General features: G+C 36.6%; 1 protein-coding gene across 2 annotated transcripts in view; it reads left to right on the top strand.

Annotated features, from left to right (window-relative positions):
- The window catches only part of LOC126965228 (dynein regulatory complex protein 11-like), a 45450-nt gene that overhangs the window by 5606 nt on the left and 14485 nt on the right, over positions 1-25359 (top strand). For both annotated transcript variants that reach the window (XM_050808702.1, XM_050808701.1), the window contains exons 4-12: positions 6756-6863; positions 10335-10413; positions 12177-12249; positions 13009-13134; positions 13459-13573; positions 15649-15797; positions 21381-21531; positions 22495-22662; positions 23678-23832. In XM_050808702.1, coding sequence (XP_050664659.1) covers positions 6756-6863; positions 10335-10413; positions 12177-12249; positions 13009-13134; positions 13459-13573; positions 15649-15797; positions 21381-21531; positions 22495-22662; positions 23678-23832 — 1124 coding nt within the window. The remainder of the gene's footprint in view (positions 1-6755; positions 6864-10334; positions 10414-12176; positions 12250-13008; positions 13135-13458; positions 13574-15648; positions 15798-21380; positions 21532-22494; positions 22663-23677; positions 23833-25359) is intronic.

The following is a 25359-nucleotide window of genomic DNA, read 5'->3' as shown; positions in this document are numbered from 1 at the left end:
CAACTGCAAAGAGTTTCCCTACTTTTATAATATTCACATGGGTATCCCCATTTTGTATATAAGATTGCGGTCAGTGGTTGCGGTTTTCCGCCTTCGAGTGACAGAATATGTGATACGTGGGTGACATAATATAATAAAAAATAAGCTTTAATTTGATAGACAAATGCTCAGTGGGTACTTCTTTGCGAGGAGTTACCAACGAGAAGAGTGGTCGAAAAGAGTGGCCTCGTTCATTTGAAGGACAAGTCATTACGCGACAATTGTTTTAGTGGATCGAAAAACAGTAACTACAGAGTGGGACACTAATAATCGCTTACCACTTCTTTTGGAAAAAGTTCTGTAGAATCGACCTAGCAATTGTGAATAAGGATCCTATTGGATCCTTATTCACCAAGACAACGCCTCATCGCACACCGCTACCCGAACAACTATCAACTATTTGGCGACGTCATACGACCGACCGCCTCGCGATTATTATTAATTCCCTAAAATAAAAGAAAAACTTCAAATAATACAATTTTATGGATGTCGAAGCAGCTGCCGCTACGTATCGAAAGGCCTTCGATGAGACCTATTAGTATAACTGGGCTAAGTGTTTTTCTTAGTGTTTTCATTGGATGTTGATGAAATGCATCGAATGTATTGACGCGAATGGACACTATTTTGAAACCATATAATAAAACTAATTACTTGCTAGCTAAACAGTTTTGAATTTATTTCGAAAACCTTCTGTTTGACCCTCTTACGCCATCCAAAAATGGTGTGGCTTGCGGGTTATTTGAAAGTTCTATCGACTAGGGAAATTGGTTTGAGGGGTCAGGAAAAATTGTATTGTGACTTAAAGGAAAATGAAACAGTCATTCCCAGCTTTACTTTGCTAAAGTTTATCGTGTTTTTAATAGCCACTGTATATAAATCGTCATTGATGTGTTAAACCTAAATGGTTTTTGAGTTATGAAGAATCCAACAGTGCAGCTAGTCTTATCAGTTCTTGGCTGTACTTAGCCGTACTGGGCCACAGCCGCCTCCACGTGTCTATATGTTATCATGTATTTCATGGAGTTATTTACAAGAAACACGTTATGATTATTTAATGGAAATTCCTTTGGTAATTTCTTTTAAAATATCTTCATTGCTCATGCAGTCTTGACTATGTTTGCGCGACATAATCAATTCAATAGAAATTGTTGTTCATTTCTTTGTTCACCTCTTTGTGTATTATTTTTACTATTTTGTTTCGAATTTAGGATTGCTAATGCATATAAATTAGATAAAGTGATCATACTGAGCAGGCACACTGTAAGAACTCCTTTGAGTTATAACCATCAGCACATAACACCATACAAGTGGCCAGAATGGAAGGAAAAACCAGGCACTTTAACTCAGAAAGGTCGTGTGTTAGAATCTTATATGGGAACTTATTTTAAAGACTGGTTTTATGATACTGGTTTGTTGTCAGATAATTGCCCTGATGAAGATCTTTTTTATGTTTATGCTGATATGATGCAAAGAACTCTGGAATCAGCTAAAGCTTTCGTGAAATCTGTTTTTCCTAAGTGCAATATAACAATTCATAGAAGTGATGAGGAATCTCATTCAGCTTTCCATGTATATGTTCATAATAGCAGTGACAGCTTTAGAAAAACAGCAATCCATGAGATGGAAGCTAAGATGGATGGCTTAGATTTGAGAAGTTCATACGAAAATATGGAATCAATTTTAAAGTATCGAGATTCAGATTGTTGTAAATTATATAAAAAATGTGATATGGTAAGTGAGAAGAATGTCATAAAAGTAAGAGTCGGTATAAAACCTAGTGTCAAAGGTCCCTTATTACTTTGCACTGATGCCATAGACTACTTTCTGATGGAGTACTATAATGGTTTCACAGAACAAAATGTTGCATGGGGCAAACTTTCAAACTTAAAAGACTGGCACTCTATCTTAGGACTGTACGCTGGTTATTATAATGTCATTTATAACACAACCCTTATTGCCAAAGATTTAGCTAAACCACTTATCATGTTCATGAAACCATTATTTACAAATGAGAGTCCTAAAGTATCACTATTAATGGGCCATGATTCAAATATAAATGTACTTTTAAAGGCAATGGATTTTAAAAATTTTAAGTTGAAAAATTCACTGGTGTCTGTGCCAATTGGAGGCAAAATTGTCTTCCAGAAATGGTATGATGTTGAAAAGAAAGAGTACTTGTTGAAAATTGAATATATTTATCAGTCAACAGAGCAAGTAAGGAAGATGGTTGTTTTATCGCGGGATTCTCCTCCTCAGTTTTCAACTTTAGAATTAAAAGGTTGTCCCGCAAATGAAGAGGGATATTGTCCTTGGGATGTATTTATAAAGTTTTTAAATGATTTACATACTTGATAGCGAAATATCTCAATTTTAAATCAATGAAGTAAATTTTAAAATAAAAAGTTCAGATTAAACCAGATTGTTGTCTTATGTCGTCTTTATCTTCAAAAAAAAAAATTTGGATAATAAATCTTTTTATTTGTTAACCTTAGTTTTTTTGTGGAAGTCGAGACAAACAAGCAAACATATAGGTTAGCCGATCACAGCGCTCGATACTCTCTTCTTACATGAGAACACAGACAATTCAACCTAAAGACGACCCGCTACTGGTAATATATTTTAGGAACAGGTTTGGTACTGACTGTGCATAAGAGCCGGCCCCGCCCCTTTACGTTTCTTAGTCGGCCGCTGAGAGCCACCGTGATAACTTTGTCCTTATACCTATATAGTGCCGTATTCTTCAGTGAAATGCTGTAGAAAGTGTAGAACAAGACTATTCTACTAGACTGGACAAAGTCTCACGAATAATTTATTATTGAAATAATTAACTACCCAATAATAAAATATATTTAAAAAGAGCTCGCGTTGATGCCTTTTTTCATTCCTTTCGTAGATGAATTCTCATAACACAATCTCACTCAGTCGTCACATCTCATTGGTCGTATAAACTAGTGATGAGACACAATGTAAACATAAATCTATTTTAGATTTTTCATCTGATATTGATAATATAAACATATCAACTGCAAGGGCAAAAACTATTGTTAAAGACTTTCAATCAGGAACCGATAGCGATTTTGTTCAAGTCCTACAAAATATTACTTTCTCTCTTTTTTCAGAAAATAAAATTGAATACTTTGCTGGATTGGTTATTAAAGAAAAAAATTGTCATAATTGTATAATAACAATATTAATTACATGAGCAGAATCACATTTACAAATATAGGCAAGAGACAGAGGAGATCAAATATATCCATCTGATTCTCTGATAAAAAAATATGCAGAAGAAGGTTATCATTTGAATGAAGGATTTGAAAGAAATTAAACCAATATACCGTCTAATGAATTTTACTGCAAAAAACATCTATAAAAATAATTATTTTCCGACGTACTCCGGCATCAGATTGATTATGCATCATCGTATTCCTTGGCATAGTTATAGTTAAAAGTGATGCATTAAGTCAATATTCAAAATTTCGAATATTTATTTGAAACTTTTGACAGGTCGCTATTTAACATTAACATTAACAATAGCGTTATGACATCATCTAAAAATTGTTAAATGGTGCAACACATTTTGCTTAATCGGTACTTTAACATGTTTGTTATTGCTAAAGGTAAAGCGCTTTCGTACTACGTCCGATCAGAATCCGATCCGTACCCGTGAAAACATGGTCCGAAGTAGTCGTAGAGCTATAACACCGTTAATCTCCGTTCCGGAGAAGATTATTGATGGACCGAAGTAGCCATAGTATTATTTATATGAACGCTCGCGCATTGCTTCCGATCGGAATCCGGATTACAGGGATGTGTTGTGTTGATCTACCTTTATAAGTACTTATAAGTAAAAAATAATAAAATATATTATCTGATTAAGAACTGAGTTTTACTTGTACCTTAATGTCACTGCAAGCATGTCTTCAAGTGGTATAATAAATTGTCTAAATTGTCTTGTCGCAAAATATTATCTTTTGTGTCGTAAAATATAATCGAAAGTGGACCACTCATTCAGTAGTAATTTAGTATTTCCTGTCGTATCGACGTTAAACTGCGTGGTGATTGTAAGAAGCTCCTTTTAAAAGTCGGTACACCAACAGAGGGTGCACCCAGAACTCTTTTCTTCTTCTGCGCCTTTTTAAGTACAATAGCATTGCCAGAAGTTGACGCCGATTGAAAGGACTCATCATCAACGACGTGAATGCTCTGCTGTGGCTTCGCGTAAAATGCCGTATCCCTAAAGTGGCCCCTGAATTGTTTGGAATTGGATCAGAGATCGGACTAGTGCGTAAGTAATATCCGAATTCGTACCGAGATTTCTCTTTTCCCCGATCCTTTTCTCATAATTTGTGATTAACTTCCCGGAGCCACAGAAAGTTAAACTTGCACAGCACTCGTACGACACGGCTCTTTATTTACCTGTTGCATCTCAATATATTCTTGATAATGTTATGTGTATACATAGTCACATTAGTAATTTTGCTAGAAACTGTGATAATCATAATGATAACACCAGGGACAAACATAAACTTGTTATGCTTACTATACTCGGTTAAGTCGAGTTAGTAAGTCTTTTGTTGGGCGATGTATTATGTTTTTACAATGTACAAACTAATGTGTTATGAAATTCAAATGCTTGTTAAAAAACTTTTATGCGGTAAAGGTTACTATAACGTAAATGCCATGATTGTTCTACTGTTCTACTGTGATTGGGAATGGAGCGACCGCCCTTAGGGTATTTACTAATAAATTTTATTCTATTAAATTATATTGTGACGAAATATTACTACAAATAAAAGAAAAAGCCCGCTGAGTTTGTTGCACCCGTTCTTCTCAGGTCTGAGGCAAAAATTTTCGAATGGGTAGTTTTTGACGCTCAATAAGTGATTTTTAAATCCTATTTTGAATAACAAAAATTTGAAATTGAATTATATATTCACATCAAATTTCCACAGGAGCGCCACAATAATGGCAGATCCATTCTCCCCCTTACTCACAATTCTTATAACTATTGCTGCTATTTATGTATGTATATTATTTTTTATATTTTATTTTATATAAAAATATGAATAGCACTAAAACAATCGCAGTGTGTTATAGGAATGTGGTGGTACTCATGTTTTAGTAAACTTCTAAATATTCGCTCGAAAAATGCCATAAAGATAAAAGTGCTGAACGCGTGAAATGTATGAAATACTAAAAAAGAACTCCAATACAATGTTGCTTTCCGCTGTCTGTCTGTATATTCGCCAATTTCTAAAGAACTCAACTTTTTGATTTTGATTTGTTTTGACATTGGAAAGTTGATGAATTTAATTTAACCGACTACCAACGTGCAACTGTAGAATACGTTATAGCATATTTTGCACCGTAAGTGTATCTAAGACTGGGAGGCTCGTTTGCACAGGATGCCGGCTAGATTATAGGTACCACAACGACGACTATTTCTGCTGTGAAGCAGTAATGTGCAAGCATTACTGTGTTTCGGTCTGAAGGGTGCCGTAGCTAGTATTACTGGGTCAAATGAAACTTAACATCTTTTTGGGTTTTTCAACTATCCTTAGCGGCACTGCATTGTAATGGGCTGGGCGTATCAATTACCATCTGCTGAAGGTCCTGCTCGTCTCGTCCCTTATTTTCATAAAAAAATCTACTGTTAATAACTTGATAAATATGTTATCCATTTTCAAAAACAAAACAATTCCATTATATCTTATATCTTTTTCTAATTTCAAAATTGATATTCCAAGTGACAAAGTAGATAAAATGGAGGACAACATACATATGGAGTTTTACTGGCCATGAACCTAACGGGGGTTTTTCTTGTAATTGAGTATATTGAAAATTTATTAAAGTATTCTTCTTTTATTGTATTTTTGTTTGAGCTGATGGTATTGTTATCAATGCTCTAAATAAATAAATCAACAACAATCAATATTCCAGTTGTTCCAGGCAGTATTTACTCTTTTTTTTGGATCCAAAGAGTTTACTCCACATTCTTACTATTAATTAATTGAATGCCCCTCGTTAGTATGCTGTGGATATAAATATGTAAATAAACAGCGTGGAGTTACAATGGCGACCTTAGATTGGAACTTGTAGACACTACGGTCTTCATGGGTATCAGGGTAGATATCATTTTTAAGGGCTTCATACTGGGTTATAGTTACAATATAATATACAGGGTGGCTGAGAAGTTGACGTCCAAAGCTAAAATTTGAAAGCCTCATGGTGATGACTATCCGAATCACCCCTATGTATGGTCAATGATTTTGCGTAGTTTTAGGAGATAATAATTTTTTTTCCCTTTTATCCGCTTTTTTCACCTAATTGTGGTTTAGGGCTTTTTTCTAATTTTTTTGAACTCTTTTAGTTAGTTTTATTGTTGATAATTATTAACTACAGTTGCAATAACCACATAAGAAACTATGAATAGTTTAGACAATGCGGAACTAGTTTAGAATTGAGTCGTAAGTTCAAGATAACTGCCCCAGCTAAATTCATGAAAATGCTTCTAACTATTTTTAAAAACTTCCCAGAACATTGGCCAATAAAATGAGCCAAATTCAAATTTTAGCTTTGGACGTCAACTTCTCGGCCATCCTGTATATTTATAATTGTATAAAATTATTCTGGTAATTTTTCCTTTCGGCGCCAGGCATATATTATTTTAGTGGATGTATATGGATATTTTATAAAGTTTAATTGTTTATTTACAGATAGTTGTCCCTTATCATGTACCCCTTGAGTGCAGAACCGATTCGATGGAGACTTTTCTGCAGAGAATGTGGCTGGATGCTGAGATCAGGAAGAATAATCCGATACAGGTTTTTGAAGAGTCTTTTACTTTTTAGAGTCTCTTAGGTTTAGTCCATTTGTGTTTGTGGCAAGTGAGTTTCCACAGAGATTTTTATTCTGGGATTGTATTTAATTCATTTATGCTGAAATTCAAAAGAATCGTCAAAAGACGTTTATGCTGTAATGGTTACTTTTTTATTCAATGACTTTCTTAATGATGCATAGATTAGGAATGGAGCGACCGCCTTCACTCTATTTAAAAAAGCCTCCTTTCGAGTTTCTTGTACGCCCGTTTCCTACCACCCCAATTATTTAGATTCACAATTGAACTCCCTTCTAAACGGCCAATTTTGATGTTTTTTTTTGTGTGTTCCAGTGAATTTGAGAATGGTTTAGATTCTGAATTCAGTCCTTAAATAATACTCCTGCCCATGTTAGTGAACTCCTCCTAACGGCTGGACTGATTTTTCAAACGTAAGACGTGTTTACAGGACAACGTGTGTCGGGTTCACTAGTATATATATAGAACTTATATGCAAGGATATATCGTTTGCAGTCTGATAGGGGAACGGTAAAAATGTTCTTAAAGACAATGTAAGCACATTTTTCTCGTTAGTCGTGTGTCAACTGTCACTAACCGAATCGAACCTAAGGCTGCATTTGGTGCTCGACCGACGGTCAGCGCTTACGTCGGTCGAGCGTAGCTATTACAATAAAAACATAACAATGTGTTCAGCGCTTATGAATTGCTACGCGCGTAGAGCTATGTCGCACTGACGAGAATCTTCGGTCGAACTCGTCGGTCCGCCGTACGTCGGTCCACTGACGCGCTATGGCGATAAGTTAGTGCGTTCAGTGCGTCGCTGACTGAGAGACCGACCGTACATGAGTGTTAACATCGTAAGCAAAAATTCGTGTTCTGGCATGTTCGAATATCTATATATATAAAACAAAGTCGTGTTAGTTACACCGTCTATAACTCAAGAACGGCTAGACCAATTTTTCTGTTGTTAGATTTTTTGGTTTTTCTTAGGCCGGTATAGGATAATAAGTAATAAAATATCAAAAAAATCACGAATTATAAAAAAAATATTTCCTGATACATTTTGTATTGATTGACATTTTGATGACATCCCGAGAATAGAAAGAATTTAATGAAGTTTTTGTTAGTTTCACGCTACATGCGTAATAAAATACAACTGACAGTTCAAATCATGTAATTCAAATTGACAGGTTGGTGTGTTTGTTTCGAGTTTCTATTAGCTTATTGTGCCGATATTATCATTAACAATGTTACGACCAAGACGATCAAATTATTCCCGACAAAGACGTAATGCAACTAGGATTCGAAACATTGCGAATGAAAGGACTGAAGAAGAACAAGAAATTGCAGGTGAAAAGAACCGCTTTAGTATGGATCGACTTCGTGCTATGAATCACAAGAGCAATGCGAGGCAGCCCGTAAAACGGATAGGCTGGCAATACGAAATCGTCCAGTAAAACCTCAGAGATCAACAACTAGATAATTTTCGACGCACAAGAGGAAATTTATGAAGTACTGATTTGAATCGAGGAGCATTTCGATACGATTGCAGTACTTATTACTGTTTGAGAGTGGGAAACTACCGAATCACGACATTTTCTAGCAAACACTCAAAAATACATTGTTTGTTTCCAAATGACCCCATTTGGGGCAGACATTATCTAAGAACGAGGACATTCAAGGTATTTATTTATTTATATACTTACACACAATACAGTAGAAGAATAACATACTTACTATACTTATTCCTGTGTATTATGTATGCTAATTCTAAAAAAAGTGTTTATAAATCAGTAATTCGGACTTTGCTTTTGATATTGTAGATATAAGGACAGATTCACCATCGGATTGGATCATTGCAACCTCTCGAAGATGCACAGCAAAAATTTTTACAATTGTACTTCATGGGCAACATGGAGGAATAACTTGATCGATGTCAAGAGATCAATGCAGCATTTTGCATTACGAGTTAGCCCGCAAATCTTTCCTTTCAGATCCGTCTCGCATTCGCCCTGGCCATTCAAATCTTAAGCCCAATCCTTGAAAGTTTGTGGTCTGAATCTAGAACCCATTTCCCATGTTCAATTAATGATAAGTGGCATGTTCACGCGATGGTAGACCATCTGCGTTATTTGCTTTTGCGCATGATAAGAAAACGGTAAATGTCGTCTATCACAAGGTGCTTCACTGAAGAGTGCAACCCAAGCACCAAAATACACAGCCAATAAAGAATCATTAACGAACTTGTTTTTTTTTTATTTTTTTATATTCATTATCCTGTTAAAATATTGAAATTAATTAAATCCAAAATCTGCTCATGTATTGCCTCTAAGGCGGAACAATGTTCGCTGGGTCAGCTAGTATTGTATAAATTTCTCCTTTAATTTGAAACTCTATAACAATTGGCTAAACATCCGTCTTTTATACCGTCATCGTTCGCGTTTGTAGTACGCACATATTAAAGAGGTTTAAAACAGGTTCATATTTCTTCGCAATTGTACACACGCAATAAATTTTCTGTATAATAAATTTCAAGAAATAAACATTTTGACTGTTGCATCTCAGTATATTCTTGATAATGTTCTTTATGTTCATAAGCAGATTAACGAATTTGCTAGAAATTGAAACGATCATATTTTAACACCAGGAACAAATATAAAGTTCTAATGCTTAGTACTACTCGATTAAGTCGAGTTAATAAATCTTTTATTGGGCGATGTATATGCTTTTACAACATGATCCCATAAAATGTCAAAAACAAATGTGTTACCAAATTCAAATTTGTTAAAAAACGTGTGTGTGGTGGTATAGGTACAACTATACGTAAATGATTTTCTGATACCACAGACTCGGAATGGAGCGATCTTAATTATATTTTTTTATACACGATACTATTAAGGATTATAATACATTAAGGATATATTAAGGATTATGAATACTAAATTAAGGTAATAAAATCAGCCCGCTGAGTTTCTTGCGCCCATTCTTCTAAGGTCTGAGCATACTATTTCGAATGGGTGGTAGTTTTTTGACGTTCAATAAGTGCTTTTAAGTTCTATTTTGAATAAAAATATTTGAATTTGAATTTGAATGTAGCAGTTGAAGCATATCGTGTAATTTGTGGCATGTTCCATCTTTCGGCTTTGTTTTTATATGACGTGATTTGTGTATTTTTAAAGAATGTCATTGGTTTTTGTTGTTCCTTTGCTACTGCAAGAGATTATGAGTTGTTGTGGTCACACAGTCCATGAACAGACCCGTATGCTCGTCCATCCTACAGCGTTTGCCACTAGAGAGATGTCGCCGCTAGGTATTAGATTACCCTAATGTTCGGTTTTGTGTTACGGATACCAAAACTAAATTAAGCGGAACCCTGTTCATTCTTTATGACGTTGAATATTCCAATGCGAATGAATTACATTAATTTTTTTAATAATATTTCTTTGTATATTCATAGAAAGACGAAAGACATACACCTGAAGAGGAATTTTTAATGAGAATCGCATCTAGCTCAGACACAAAAGTAGTTGAGAAAGGTAAATATTTTGATGTAAGAATTAGTGATTAGGACTAAAATGTGCTTACAGTAATTCCCTTATATGTATTCACATACTTCACCGCCTTATAAGGACCAAATTCGGCTTCGAATGGAGTACTGTTCTCATCATTTTTTAAAGGCTCCCACTTTTTCTAAAAAAATGTAGCGACGCTCTGGCCAATTAATTAGTGTTTAACTTTCTATTATATTCAACATTTGTTATTGTTCAGAAAACCATATTCTTCCAACTAATACTTATTATATAACTTATTTTTAAGATACTTAAAGTAGTTTTTAGTCACCTTAAATGCAAATTAACTAGTAGTACATACAAATGTTTAGTTATAAGGCATGTGTTAGATGTAAGTTAATATGTACAACTGTTCGAGATCCATATAAATAAATAAATCATTAGGTGGTGCAACACAGTACCAGATTCTTTTGAATGATACACATACACACACATACACATACACTCACGCCTTGTTCCCGTCGGGGTAGGCAGAGACAATACTATGCCATTTGCTTCTATACTTACAAACCTCACGCGCTACCTTTACATTAATTACTTTTTTCATACATGCTTGCCGGTTGTGGGTGCTTCGGACCTCTCCTTTTCTCAAAACAATTTTTTTTTAATGATACTTGGTGTTGCGTATCTACATAGGGGTTCTATGTATCTTCTACTGAATATATCACGGAGAGTGCTAAGAGGAGTTATTCAAGTTAATACCAGCAGAATCTTTTGACTATTGGCACCACACTGATGTCTGGCTTCTTAGAAAGCACAGCTACTTTGTGGAATCATCATAATCCCATCTCAAACGCCGCCACCACATATTCTCTTGACCTATGTTACTGCCGATGTTTATGGGCGGTTAGTTTTTAAACAAGGATGATTATAGCGTCATACTACGATGCAGATTCTTTAGCTTCTAGCAGCTTTAGTGTTCAAGGACTATTTGTATTTGAAGGGCACGGTAAGGTATCTAGAGAGAGACAACATCGTATCTCAAGGTAGTGACCGCCTCGCACTTGGCTGGGTACATCTTTTACTATCATGTGAACGCCTTATTATTAATTCTCATATTTTTTATTTAATAAAATAAAAATGAAATAGCTTTTATTATTACTACGAACTTAATTTTTCTTATTAATAATACTTAAATTAACTTAACTAGAAATTTGTGTCTCGACAAAGGCCTCCTGTAAGGACTTCCACTTTATTCGGTCTCTAATACTCTCATCCAGTACGGTCCTGCTATCCTTTTAAAATCGTCCGCCCGCTTTCTAATCTGTCTACCTTTCATTCGTTTCTCATCTCTTGGATACCATTCTGTAACGGGTTTTGTCCATTTCTCTTTCTTTTCCCTCAGAATGTGTCCAGTCCGTTTCCACTTTTGCTTTTGAGTTTTGACACATCTTGTGTGCTTTTTTGAATTTTGTTTGACTCTTAATTTTTTTTATATAAGCGGTGGTTAAAATTGGTGAGGCAAACACTCATCGACCCTTAAGTTGGCAGTATGCTCTAATCTTCAAGGACCCTAACTCGAATCGGTTCGGGAACAAAGTGGTTGTGCGAGGGTATATTTTTCTTGCAAAACGCGCGGTAGTCGAATGGTAGCCAAATGATGCAGGTGGAATTTCAAGACAATATTAGGGATAATAAAAAATCCCTAAAAAATATTTTATGCTTCTCAGAATTCGACGTCTAGGCGACTCTGTTTGTCATAGTCAATAGTAATGTATTTGATATTTCAGCGCCAAGCGAACCATTGGTGATGCCTGAATCTTATATCCAAGCGGTGTATATCCAGAAGCAGGAGAGATTTCGGTGAGTTTTAAGAGTTTAGATTCAAACCGTAAATCAAGTTACAACTAGAAGAGACGATGTGTCTCCGATTATCTTTAAGTCTCCAAGTGGTGGGCTCAGAGTGGTGTCCTATTTACTTGCATGTTAGGTACTAAGTTACGCTCGATCATAATATTGCGACTATTGTGGGAAGATGAAGTCTTTTAACATCAGGTCATCTCCTCCTTTCTCATTTATTGATTTTAATCCATTCTCAAATAAGGCAAGGTAATTGAGATACGAGGGTGTAATTTTTAGGCACGTGCCTAAAAATTACACCGCAGCGCAGAGCCTCAATCCACCTGAGTAGTTTAATTGCATTTTCTCCCGAGTGATGGCAAAGTGCAATGTACTAATCTTATGATGAAAAGATAAAGCAATCAGAGTTATAGTGGAAAAAACAAATAACATACTAAATTTTACATGTAGAATTAGAGAGTTGAACTCATTTTTGTTTAAAAGCTGTTAAACGTTTGGCCCAGCTGTCACATATACTCTAAAAGGCCAGTATCTTTTTTCGAGAAGATAACCGATAGATTAACAAAAACATAAATTTTTGGTTATAAATTTAATTTGTATGAAAAAAAACTGATTTTCGGTCGGAGTTTATTAAATAGTCTCCTCGATTATCTCTTATCATTATTTTTATGTTTACTGATTTTAAGCAAATTTTATACTTTTTACTTTTGTATTAATCGGATATTATTAGGTCAAACATTGGTTTAATTATTAAGTTTTTAGGCAATTCTTCATTGTTGACTTCAAAGCCAAATGCAACAAAAGGAAGACATTTTTCTTAGACCCGGACGCAGAAGCTCCTCTTGATTTGCGTGAGAAAGCTGCTGCTAGAATTCAGTTTATATACCGGTAAGATCTCACTCTATTTTCTAAAGACTATATTAATTTAAAAAATATGTGTTAATAATTAAAATATTATACGCGTGAATATGACGCCGTATATTAATATTTGTCATAGGGGTTTGCCTAAAAGCAAAATATTACTCACTTCACAACTCACTAACACATCTGTAAAACTAGCGCACATGAATATATCTAATTTAGTCTCGCCGTAATGAGGAGAGTGTTTGTCTGTTACGCTAGTATACTATGTTTATGGGTGAAATATACACAGTTTTTTTTATTGACTGTTGTTTAATATTACAATATTTGACTGTCAGTTTGTTTATCTAGAAGGTTTATGGAAATAAAACGCCAGCGAGAATTGGAGATCAAAAGAGACATACTTCTTGGTATAATTAAGGATCCGTTTAAGAAAAGATTGAATTTAGAAGAGGAGAATAATAAGGTAATGTTTCAAGTGTAATTTGTCAAATTAGTTGGTTTTACAAATTAATACGCTGTACGCTTTATGACCCACCGGTGGGACGAGCGTAGGGTAGGGCGGGGCTAGTTGAGCAATTTTTCACTTTAGCGGCTATAGCTCCTCAACGATAACTCTTAATGTCTTTTTCTACATACAGATCAATTTCTAATATATCCCTTAGCAAAAGTGTCCATAGTAATTATTTCTAGCTAGTTGAGTTTAAGAGCTACAGCTGTTTAAATACAGAAAGTCATGTTTGCTCAACATATGCGTGAGGTAAGTTGAGCAAGGATATGGGGCAAATTGAGCACTCAGATGGATTCAATGTTAACTAGACACGGAATCAAATTTGTTTTTGACATCATATTTTATTTATAATTTTTATGGGCAAAGGACAAAACTTAATTCTTTGAATAATGAACTCATGCCACTGTTTCAATTGACACAAATGAAAGTAAAACCAGCACCAGGCACACATTTTGTATGAGCCCATTTTCTGCAAACTTGACATTGTATGCATGTTTCTCTCCTGGTAAACCTTAAACTTCCCAGATACAATCTTATTTGGTTTAAGCACAGTGGACACTCCTGACTCATCTACATTCCAAATATCTGATACACTGAATCCATGTTTGTTGAGCAACTATAGCTCAACTAGCCCCACCCCGAAATTTTAAGACAAAGGTGAGATAATGAATAAGCTGTTAGAATTATACGCAGAACCTTTATATGTATCAAAAGTAGAATAAACTTATCATAGCATCAATCACCACTTATCCGATTGAAAACGAATGAAATTTGACTATTACAGACGAAATATTACTGTTTACAACTATTTTACTCTTTCTTGTCAAAATTAATCTGGGGTCATGTACTTTACTCGATCGACGTGTCGTCACTGGCGGTCGTGCGATAAGTTCTTCTCTGTCGGTGTATACTTTCCGAGATGTTTCGATTGCCCAACTTGCCCCTATGCTCAACTAGCCCCGCTCTACCCTACTATTCTATTCGGGCCAGGCCGGAATCAGGAAATTGGTATTTTTTTAATGGAGAATTTCATTTCAAAGTGTATAAAATCCGTTTATTCGCATAGAAAATAAAAATCAGCGACACCATATAGTTGAAGCGTTGTAGAGAAATGCACACGGGTGGGTCGCGTGGCCTCTTATGGGGGAATAGTGAATTTCCGTTGGCGAGGACCGCGGGGTCACGCTACGGTTCACTTTGTGTGCTTTATTTCATCTGTGATTTTTATTATTTATAAGTTTCTTTTTATTATTTTAGTGTTGATTAATTAATGTGATACTAAAAACGTGCATTGTATAATTTTGATAATTACCTACATTTCTGCATGATATAAAAGTAAAAAAAAATTGCTGATAAAGAAACTATTATGTTCCAGTATCATAATCAACATTTAATTATTATTTTTTCCTATTTAAGTATCTAAATATATGTAAAATAATATTGTCTACTGTTATGCTATGTAAAGTCAGGAATAAAACTCTCTCACCACTGTGTGACCTTACAGGTCACTCCCATGGCTTGAATTGTTCAGTAACAGAAGGCTCACTGGTTAGTCCCGTGGCCGAAACATTCAATTTTTCATGCAGTGTTCAACGTGTAAAATTTATAACCAAAATTTATTAACGATGCGGTACTCGAACATGAATGAACAAGACATACCAATACTTATGAACAATACGTCACTAGAATGGTTGGCTCAGTGGTAAGTGTGCTCGGAAAGAACACTAGAGTCGCGGGTTCGAATCCAGCGACGGTCATATATTTAATTTGTATAATTAATCCTAGAAGTGAAAGATAGCACTTAAAAATAACAGATTGTTTAAGTTCGTTGGTGACATTATTAATGGTTGTAGAAAAATTAGAGGGCAAGGAAACTGAAGTGGCAGTGGGCAGGGCACAAAGCTTTAACATAAATATATATTTTTCACCCACTATCAGGTTATCAGGTTGTCTAAACGATAGTTTATTCTTAATCTACGGTCGCGATGCACTCGCTCGTGGAGGTGGCGACTTATTCTACAATCTTACAGATGTACGAACGCAAACGAATTGTTCAAGAGAATATTAAAGAAACGTACATGAGACAGTTGGAGCGTGACAGAGATAGATTGATAGTGTTGAAACGGGACAACCAAATTGATGACATCACAGACCAAGTCCGAAGCTGGCTTAAGGAATGGTAAGATAAGTTACACAAACAATCACAATCATAGTTTATGATTTAATTTGAGCGTTAATGATTGTGAGGCTGATATAAAAACACGGGCGTAAGGGTCACCTAATGGCAAATGAACATCGCCGTCCATAGTTTCGCTACAACGGAGGAATCACGGTATTCTAGTTAAGTGTACGCGCTTTTTTTAAAGGTACTTATGTCAACAATCACAATCATAGTTTATGATTTAATTTGAGCTGTCTTCGGTCACTCTTCTCTTCTGTTTGTGTCTCATGAACTTTATTCACAGTACTTAACATCCATGTCGTCATGTGGCGTATCGTACTAGCCTCGCCACTTGAATGTGTGGCGTTTAGATTCAGTGCGTTTCTCAAAGCATTTTCTTCCGCATTTTTTATACAATAAGGGACGAGACGAGCAGGACGTTCAGCTGATGGTAATTGATACGTCCAACCCATTACAACGCAGCGCCGCTCAGGATTCTTGAAAAACCCAAAAATTCTGAGCGGCATTACCTGTGCTCGTCACCTTAAGATATAACATGTTAAGTCTCATTTGCTAGTAATTTGACTAGCTACGGCGCCCTTCATACCGAAACACAGTAATGCTTACACATTACTGCTTCACGGCAGAAATAGGCGCGCCGAACCGCACTGTGCAATTAACTGTCTGCAGTGCTTCCAGATCAGTATGGTATATACTTACACCTTCAAAAAGTGTAATCTTACCTTTTTGACTAGCAACTCTCTGTGATTCCTCTGGTAGTGCAGAGAGCATGCATGGTCGTGATCAAGGTATATTCAAATTCAAATTCAAATATTTTTATTCAAAATAGGATGTGAAATCACTTATTGAAAGCCAAAAATATCTACCACCCATTCCAAAATGAATGCCTCAGGCCTGAGAAGAATGGGCGCAACAAGCTCAGCGGGCTTTTTTTTTTCCATCAAAAATATGTTTTACAATTAAAGTAACATTTACAAAGTAACATTGTACAATTAAACTTATTATTTAATAGCCTGAGGGCGGTCGCTCCATTCCCAATCTGTGGTATCATTAAGAAAGTCATTTATGTTATAGTAACCTTTACCACACAAACGTTTTTAACAATTCTTTTGAATAACGTAATACTTTTGTTTTGAACATTTTCTGGGATCTTGTTGTAAAAGCATATACATCGCCCCACAAAAGACTTACTTACTCGACTTAGCCGAGTAGTAGGCATCATCAGTTTATGTCTGTTCCTGGTGTTAACATTATAGTTATGACAGTTTCAGGGGCAAATTCACTTATGTGCCTATGAACATACATTACATTATCAAGAATATATTGAGAAGCAACAGTCAAGATGTTAAGCAGTTATGCTAAGCAGGGTGTGAGATAGGCAGGCCTGTTTCACTCCCTGCTTAGGTATCGAAATCGTAAGCATAAACGGCGGCCTCTACAGAGTAGGCCAGTAACTCACGAGCGAACGGTGGCACACGCGCGAGCCTTGATGTCACATACTTCACAGATCCGACCGATATTTAAAAAATGGAGATAAATAAATAAAGCAATGAATATTAAAAGTAATTGCGATACAAATTTAAATTTTCATGCTTCCTTAAGACGCTGAAACAATCTAATTTAAAGTGATAATTATTATTATGAAATTACCATTCACGATAGCTACCTATTTATTTCCTATATACTAGTAGGTTTGACTATATCATGGTCTTCGAACGCATACATTACTATCTGCAACTAATGTAGGCTTGACAACGAAATAATATTGATTTAAAATAACTATTTCATACCTATTTATATTATAGAAAAAAAAGTAAGCTGTTTTTATTAGATGACCTTATACTAGGAACAGTTTTAGTTAAGAAATTAACCCTAATGTCGTCAGAAGAGGTAAGAGTCACGCGATAGAAAGAGAGGCAACTTCTAGGTGAATAAAAATGTAAGCTAGTAGCGATGTGCTATCTGAACTACACCTTATTGTATGATCTCAAGGGTGATTTTACGCAGTGAGACTTCCGTACTTATACTTTTATATATTCTTTAGCATAGGTGACTCCGAACGCTTCACACACATTAAAACAATCCAGAAAACATAGCCAAATTTTAGGAGCAGTAAGTCGATAATCATCAATAATGTATCTTGAGAAGGGCGTTGTTAGCTGCGCTATACTTTATTCTTTTGCAGCTATCATAGTTTTTACTTCTTTTTAATATTTAAAAGATATATTATGACATAATGATTGTGAGGCCTATATAAAACACGAGCGTAAGGGTCACGTAGGTTATAGGTTATCACGGGCTATTATCCGCAACTCGACGACTACAGCGCGCCTATTTTGCGTGGTGAGGAGGGCGGCTAATCCTGCCACCCTAGTTCCTCAAGGTAATGTATCAAACCTCTGATGTCACCCATGACCTCGGAGAGTCCTCGGTGACCCCAGGTGTTTGGCCCGGTATGAGGCCACACTCCTACACTCCAAAATGACGTGTGCGGCCGTTTCGTCCGCCTCCGTGCAGGCTCTGCACAGTGGGCTGTCGGTGACACCTATATTGAACAGATGCTTGTTAAAAGGGCCGTGACCCGTTAGTACATGAGTTATTTTCCGTAACCTAGGTCGTGGAAGTTTTACTAGCTTGCGAGAGAGCTTGGGGTCTATTTGAGGTAGAGCTTCTTTTGCTTGTCTACACCCACTTACATTCATCCAGTACTTATTATGTAATTCCTTGGTGTGTTGGCGTATTACCTTCGTAGGCCAGCTAGGCGGGAGAGGGATAGTTGGTTCTGGTCCTTTTGCTGTCATCGCTGAGCCTCTCCTGGCCAATTCATCAGCGGCATCATTCCCTCGTGAGTTACTGTGTCCCTTTATCCATTGAAGAGTTACTTGGTTGTTATTTTCGCATAACTCCCTCAGACATTGGTGACAGTTGTATATTAGCTTAGAGGTGATAGTGTGGCTTTGTAGGGCTTGTAGTACTGATTTGCTATCTGAAAGGATGCGGATGGAGTAGTCTTTTACCTTTCGAGTCAAAGTAGCAGTGACTGCTTCTATGATACCCATACATTCTGCTTGGAAGACAGTGTTATGAGCTCCTAGTGATGCAGCTATTCTTATATTTAGGTCATCCGAGAACACTCCGTATCCCGTGCCCGACCTTGTCTTTGAGCCATCTGTGAAAATCCTGAGGTTTTTTGTACTGAGGTCCTCTTTCAGTTCTTCATACAGCTGTATTTTGTATCTCTTATCGAATATGTATTCCTTTGGAGATCTATCACTTACTGCCAACAGCAGAGGCTCCTTTTCAATCACCTCATTTAGAACCTCTGGGTGTGGGGATTGAGTGGTTTTCCAAAGATTTAATGTCTTCAACCTTACTGCGGCGCAGGCCGCCTCTTGTTTTATATAGAGGTGTAGTGCCGGAAGATTCAGCATAGCTTCTACAGCCGCGGTAGGTGTAGTTCGCATACATCCTGTGATAGCCATACACGCTAGTCTTTGGAATCGTTGCAGTTTATTACAAGTAGTGATCAGCTTGGTGCGTGGCCACCATACAACTGCGCCGTAACATATCATAGGTCGTATCACAGCTGTGTAGAGCCATAGTACGATGTTCGGGGCAAGTCCCCATGTCTTTCCCAACATTCTACGGCATTGCCAGAAGGTTACGGTAGCTGTATTTATTTTTGTTTCCAAGTGGGCCGCCCAGTTTAATTTGCTGTCAAGTATAACTCCTAAGTATTTCACTTCGCTGTTTAGTTGGAGTTCGGTGTTAAACAGTTTTGGCAGTTTATAGTTACCCAGAACTCTTTTGTTTGTGAACATTACCAATTCCGTTTTATGTGGGTTGACTGATAGGTCGTTATCTATGCACCATCTTTCCACGATTTTCAATGCTGCATTTGTTACTTCACATATAGTACTGGCAAACTTTCCGCTTATTAATATAGTTAGGTCGTCTGCGTAGCCTACCGTAAAGTAGTGATTTACGTTTAGAGTGGTAATTAGATCATTTACTACCAAGTTCCATAAAAGAGGTGAGATAACTCCTCCTTGGGGGCAGCCTTTAGCTACAAATGCTTTCTGTGTCTCACTTTCATTTAGTAAAATCACTCTGTGTTTGAGCATGCTTTCAATCCATGATGACAGAGTTGTACATACTCCATGGCGGTGTAATGCTTCTTTTATTTTTGTAAATTTTGTCTTATCGAAGGCTCCTTCAATGTCCACGAAAGTTCCTAGACAAAAGGTTTTTTCCGAAAGTGCGCCCTATATAACGTTCACTACAGCGTGGAGTGCAGATTCGGTGCTTTTACCCTGACTGTATGCGTGTTGGTTGGGGTGTAGGGGTATGTTCTTAAGGTAATTCTCCCTCAGTTCTCTTTCACACAACCTTTCTAGGGTCTTCAGGGTAAAAGAGGTAAGGCTTATGGGTCTGTAAGATTTAGCGTTAGAATAGTCACTTTTACCTGGTTTAGGTATGAAGATCACTTTAACTTCCCTCCATATCCTAGGGATGTATCTATGCGCTAGACACGCCCTGAAAATGTTGATCAGCCGGTTGTGGAGACCTTCTCCTCCCCATTGCAACAAGGCGGGAAAGATCCCATCAGGTCCTGCTGACTTAAAGGGGTGAAAGGAATTTATAGCCCACTTTATTTTATCGGTTGTCACCAACTTGTGTGCTTGTTGCCAGTCAGCTTCCTCAGCGGTTATGTTTTCATTTACCCACTCGATATGCTGCATTATTTTGCATCCTGGAAAGTGAGTTTCCGTCAGGACTCGCTCTGTTTCCTCTGGTGAGTTGGTAAATGTACCGTCAGGTTTCAGCAGGGATCCGAGGATTTGCCTGGGTTGGTTAGAGATTAATTTCCTTGCCCTGTTGGCCTGGTTATGGCATTGGATGCTGCTGCAAAATTTACGCCAGCCTTCTGATCTTCTGTATCTGATGCGTTTCTTGTATTCAGACTTACACTCTTTGTAGATGTCCCAGTCGTATTGATCGCCTGTGTTCATTGCGCGGTTCAGATGTCTCCTCACTTTTTTCCTGAGCCTTTCTAATTCAGGTCCCCACCAGGTCTGGGGTCTTGGTCTGTCTGATTGAGGGCTGGTGAGGGGACATGTAGCATGATAACTGGCAGTCATGAATTCGTATATCTTTTCTATTTGGTTTTCGATGTTGTCTACTCCGATTATCCTGGCTGGGAGTGTTTCGTCCTTTAGACGCGATTCCATCAGCGACTTGTACTGAGTAAGATTCGTTCTGCGGGGTTTCCTCTTGGGAGGCGGTGTAGTGATGTTTACCTCCATGTTAAAAAGTATCCATTTGTGGTCTGAGCACTGAAGGGTCACGTAATGGTAAGTGAAAATATCCGTCCATAGTTTCGCTACAACGGAGGAATCACGGTATTCTAGTTAAGTGTTTACGCGCTTTTTTTAAAGGTACTATGTCATATCGTCCTGGAAGCACCACGCAAGTAAATTTACTCCTCGCGTTGACATTTCACTCAACATCAACATACCCAAACCACCTATTGAATTACTCCTCCTTATTTTTCCATTTATAAGATATTTTGGACATCAGGTATTATGGCTATGGGTATTTCCCTGAATACCCATACCCGCTAGAAGGTGGTACAGTTGTTGTCATCAGGGGGGACTATCCCACTATCGAGGAGAAGATAGAAATGGATGAGAAATACATAGCCCGTACCAAGGGTAAGACTAAGGAGCAAGTAAGCATCTAAAAGAATTAATTGCTTGCACATAAGGCATTTTAAGGATGATTGCAAAACTTTTTTTTTATGAAAATAAGGGACGAGATGAGAAGGACGTTCAGGTGATGGTAATTGAAACGACCTGCCCATTACAATGCAGTGCCGCACAAGATGATTGAAAAATCCAAAATTCTGAGCCGCACTACAACTGCGCTCGTCACCTTCAGACATAAGATGTCAAGTCTCATTTCACTAGCTACAGCGCCCTTCAGACCGAAACATAGTAATGCTTACACATTACTGCTTCACGGCAGAAATAGGCGCCGTTGTGGTACCCATAATCTAGCCGGCATCCGGTGCACAGGAGCCTCCCGCTGGTAAGGAAAGTGGCAAAGGTCAAAAAACAGTTGGCAGTTGAGGCAGTAAAGTCCTCAAATCGCAACCACATACGCGTACAATGGAACGCAGGGTTTGTAGATGATTATATTGATCTAAACATAGTGATAGTAAATATTGTAATTTGTTAGTTTTCTTAATAAATAAATAATCAAACAAGATGTGAGAATCTAGTCTCTAAAACACATTTTTCCATTCTTAGTTTGTATTTGAAAATCCTTTTTGGTTCTCGGTCTCTCTCTTTAGTCGTTCCCTCATGACTGCGGACCGTGGTCATCAACAAGTGGTCCAAACTTGGAGTGAACTGATTGTTTCCATCGGCTTCCGTCCATCGAAGCCCTAACGACGGAGCTAAACCTCGGATACCTGGAGTAATTTATTTGGTCGTTCCATCTGGTAGGACATCGGCCTCGGGCTCACTTACTATCATCTATCATCATGGAGAGTTTCCACTCTAGTCTTGTTATAGTTTGCTAGTTCTAGAAACGGACTGAACGAGTGCAACTGTGCCTCGCTGAAATGACCTAGTTTCTTCACGGCAAATTCTCAACTACTACGTCCTCTAATAATTATTTGATACTATAGATAAAAGAAGAAAAACAAAAGGCCAAGTTGGATGAAAAAATGAAACAGCTGGCCGAGAGAGACAAGGAGAGGAAAGACGGGGAACAACTGTTCAAATTGAGGTGCAACCCTTTGACAGATCCAGGGTATAAGCCGACGAAATCCCATGTAATAGGTGATGTTGTAGAGGTATCTACTTTAAAAATGTTTATAATCTTACTTTTATAATTTGTCTGTTTCGTATGATAATAGAAACGAGACTAGCAGAACGTTCAGGTGATGGTGATTGCTTCGCCCAGCCAATTACAATGCCAAAAATTCTGAGCGGCACTACAATAATTGCGCTCGTCACCTTGCGACATAAGATGTTAAATCTTGTTTGCCCAGTAATTTTACCAGCTACAGCAGACCAAAATACAATAATGCACATTACTGCTTCACGGCAAATTATCTTGCCCCAAATTAGGCATAGCCTGTACTATACTATGGTTACAATACAACGATATGTTTAATACAATATACTTACTTAAACATACATTAATACGTGCTCAGACACAATTACTCACATTCAGAATATAAGTGTTTGCATCTACCGGGATTCAAACCCGGGATTAATGTGATCTATTATATTTATTAACTAGTTGATAAATAACCCCGACTCGTCCGCGTACACACATGACTGAGCACGTCTACGTTTAAGCTCTGGCTTATAATAAAATAATTGTTTATTAAAACTTTAATAAAGATATTATTTTAAATGAACATATGGCAATATTTTTACACTCTTTATCTTAGCTTCACCTGTATGTATTTTTGTTTGTAACCGCCTCATTTGGGGGCGCGATTTTGACCCACTTGAAACGGCCAGATTTAGTTGAAACTTCGTCAATTAATCGAGGACCGATGACAATACATAACAATACACAGTTTGATACAATTATTCCATTTTTCAATTTGAAAAATATGATTTTCGTTAATTTATATAATTTTCATCTATCGTTTTTCTATTTTTGAGTTCGGTTTTCTATAAAAAACGTGTTTTTTTTAGTTTCATTAACTATTATTTATTTTAAGATAAGAGGCAAGTTTACAGGAATAAAACTTAGATGACTTAATTGAAATCTATCCAGTAGTTTATCTGTGATGCGCGCATGAATGAAAACCTCTCTTATTTTATTTATATAGACAACTGAATGATTTGTAGGTATTACAAAAGTACTTCGCAGCGTGGTCTATATATGACAAGTTTCCACCGAACCACCCGGAGACTGTTTACGGATACATGGACCAAGTACTGACCGAAGATATAATGGCGCAGATGCATTTGGACTGCAGGAAGATCGTCGACGAAATGATGAGGTGGGCATTCAGTATTTAAATCAAATCAAATCAAAATCATGTAGGTCAAGGAAATGACACCTATGAATGTCAAGTTTTCTTTTCTTTTCTATATTTACAGGAACTTCGCAAGAGGTTGAGCTTTAATGAGAAAATGTGGCAAGAAACTCATTGCGACTCTTTTAAATCAACATTAACAGTTTCATCTCTTTACAAATCATTCCAACTACATTAAAATATGTAAAGTGACGCAACGAAAATACTCAAACATCAACAACCCATATAGCCGAATGGTTAGTCACCCTGACGACTAAGCTAGAGGTTCCGGGTTCGAATCCCGGTAGGTGCAATCACTTATATGATGAATATGGATGTTTGTTTCCTACTCATGCATGTTTATATGTATTTATGTATGATTAAGTAAGAATATTGTATTAAATATATCGTTGTTTTGTAACCATAGTACAGGCAATACCTAGTTTGGGGCAAGATAATTTGTGTAAAAGTGTGTCAATATTATTACCTATTTAAAATTAATGCCTTACATTAATGTAAAGTCTATAAGCCACTTGTGATGTTTAACGTGGCCATGTTACTTTTAGTACTTTATTATTTTATTTTTATGGATGCAAAATACTTACAGTTCTTAAAGTACTATCGACAATATTGAATCGAGAGCCACCTTAAAGTCCGTTTCCCACAGTCATAATAAACAAGTAGGTCTAAATTCGGTTGAACATATTCAAATTCAAATGTTTTTATTCAAAATAGGATATAATACAATTTTTTTAAAGTCAAATACCCATTCCAAAATGTATGCCTCAGATCTGAGAAGAACGGGCGCAACAAACTCAGCGGGCCGTTTTTATAAAAATATGGTTACAATATAAAATGGTACAATAATTTTTTTATATTTACTAGCTGACCCAGCAAACGTTGTATTGCCATTTAAAGTAATAAGAAAAGAATTTATATAGAGGGTATAAAAATAGATGACGACCGATTTTCAGACCAACCAAATATTAAATCGTACATAAAATCTACCAACTATAGGTAGCTAAAATTAAGTTTGTTTTTTACCTTCAGAGATAGTTAGTAAGATGATATAAAGATTCATATTAATTATATATTTTAAACTATTATTTCAATTTGATTTCTGAACAACGGGGGACACATCAAAGGAAAAACAAAATTGTTGTTTTTATTTAATTCCATGCATTTTCATATTTATTCATCTGTTATACCTTCTCTGGATTCCACAAATAATTCAAGACCAAAGTTAGCCAAATCGGTCTAGCCGTTCTTGAGTTTTAGCGAGACTACAACTCATTTTTAAAATATATAGATTTCTTTCAACATTTTAGCCGTCATCTGTTAATCTATCAGTGACTGCATGTTTCATACAATTGCTTTTTTCTTAGAGAGTTTCGCTAGGCTGTTTTATTTCTATAAGCTGTTTCTGTAGTAAAAAAAAGTTAGGATTATGAACAAAATTGAAATCGTATTTAAAAGCATATCAAGTGCAGTGATAGCACCGGTGATAATTAT

This window comes from Leptidea sinapis, chromosome 7 (genome assembly GCF_905404315.1).
Source record: "Leptidea sinapis chromosome 7, ilLepSina1.1, whole genome shotgun sequence".
In the NCBI taxonomy this organism is placed as follows: Eukaryota; Metazoa; Arthropoda; class Insecta; order Lepidoptera; family Pieridae; genus Leptidea; species Leptidea sinapis.
The sequence above is the reverse complement of the archived record's forward strand: the minus strand, read 5'-3'. Positions and strand labels throughout refer to the sequence as shown.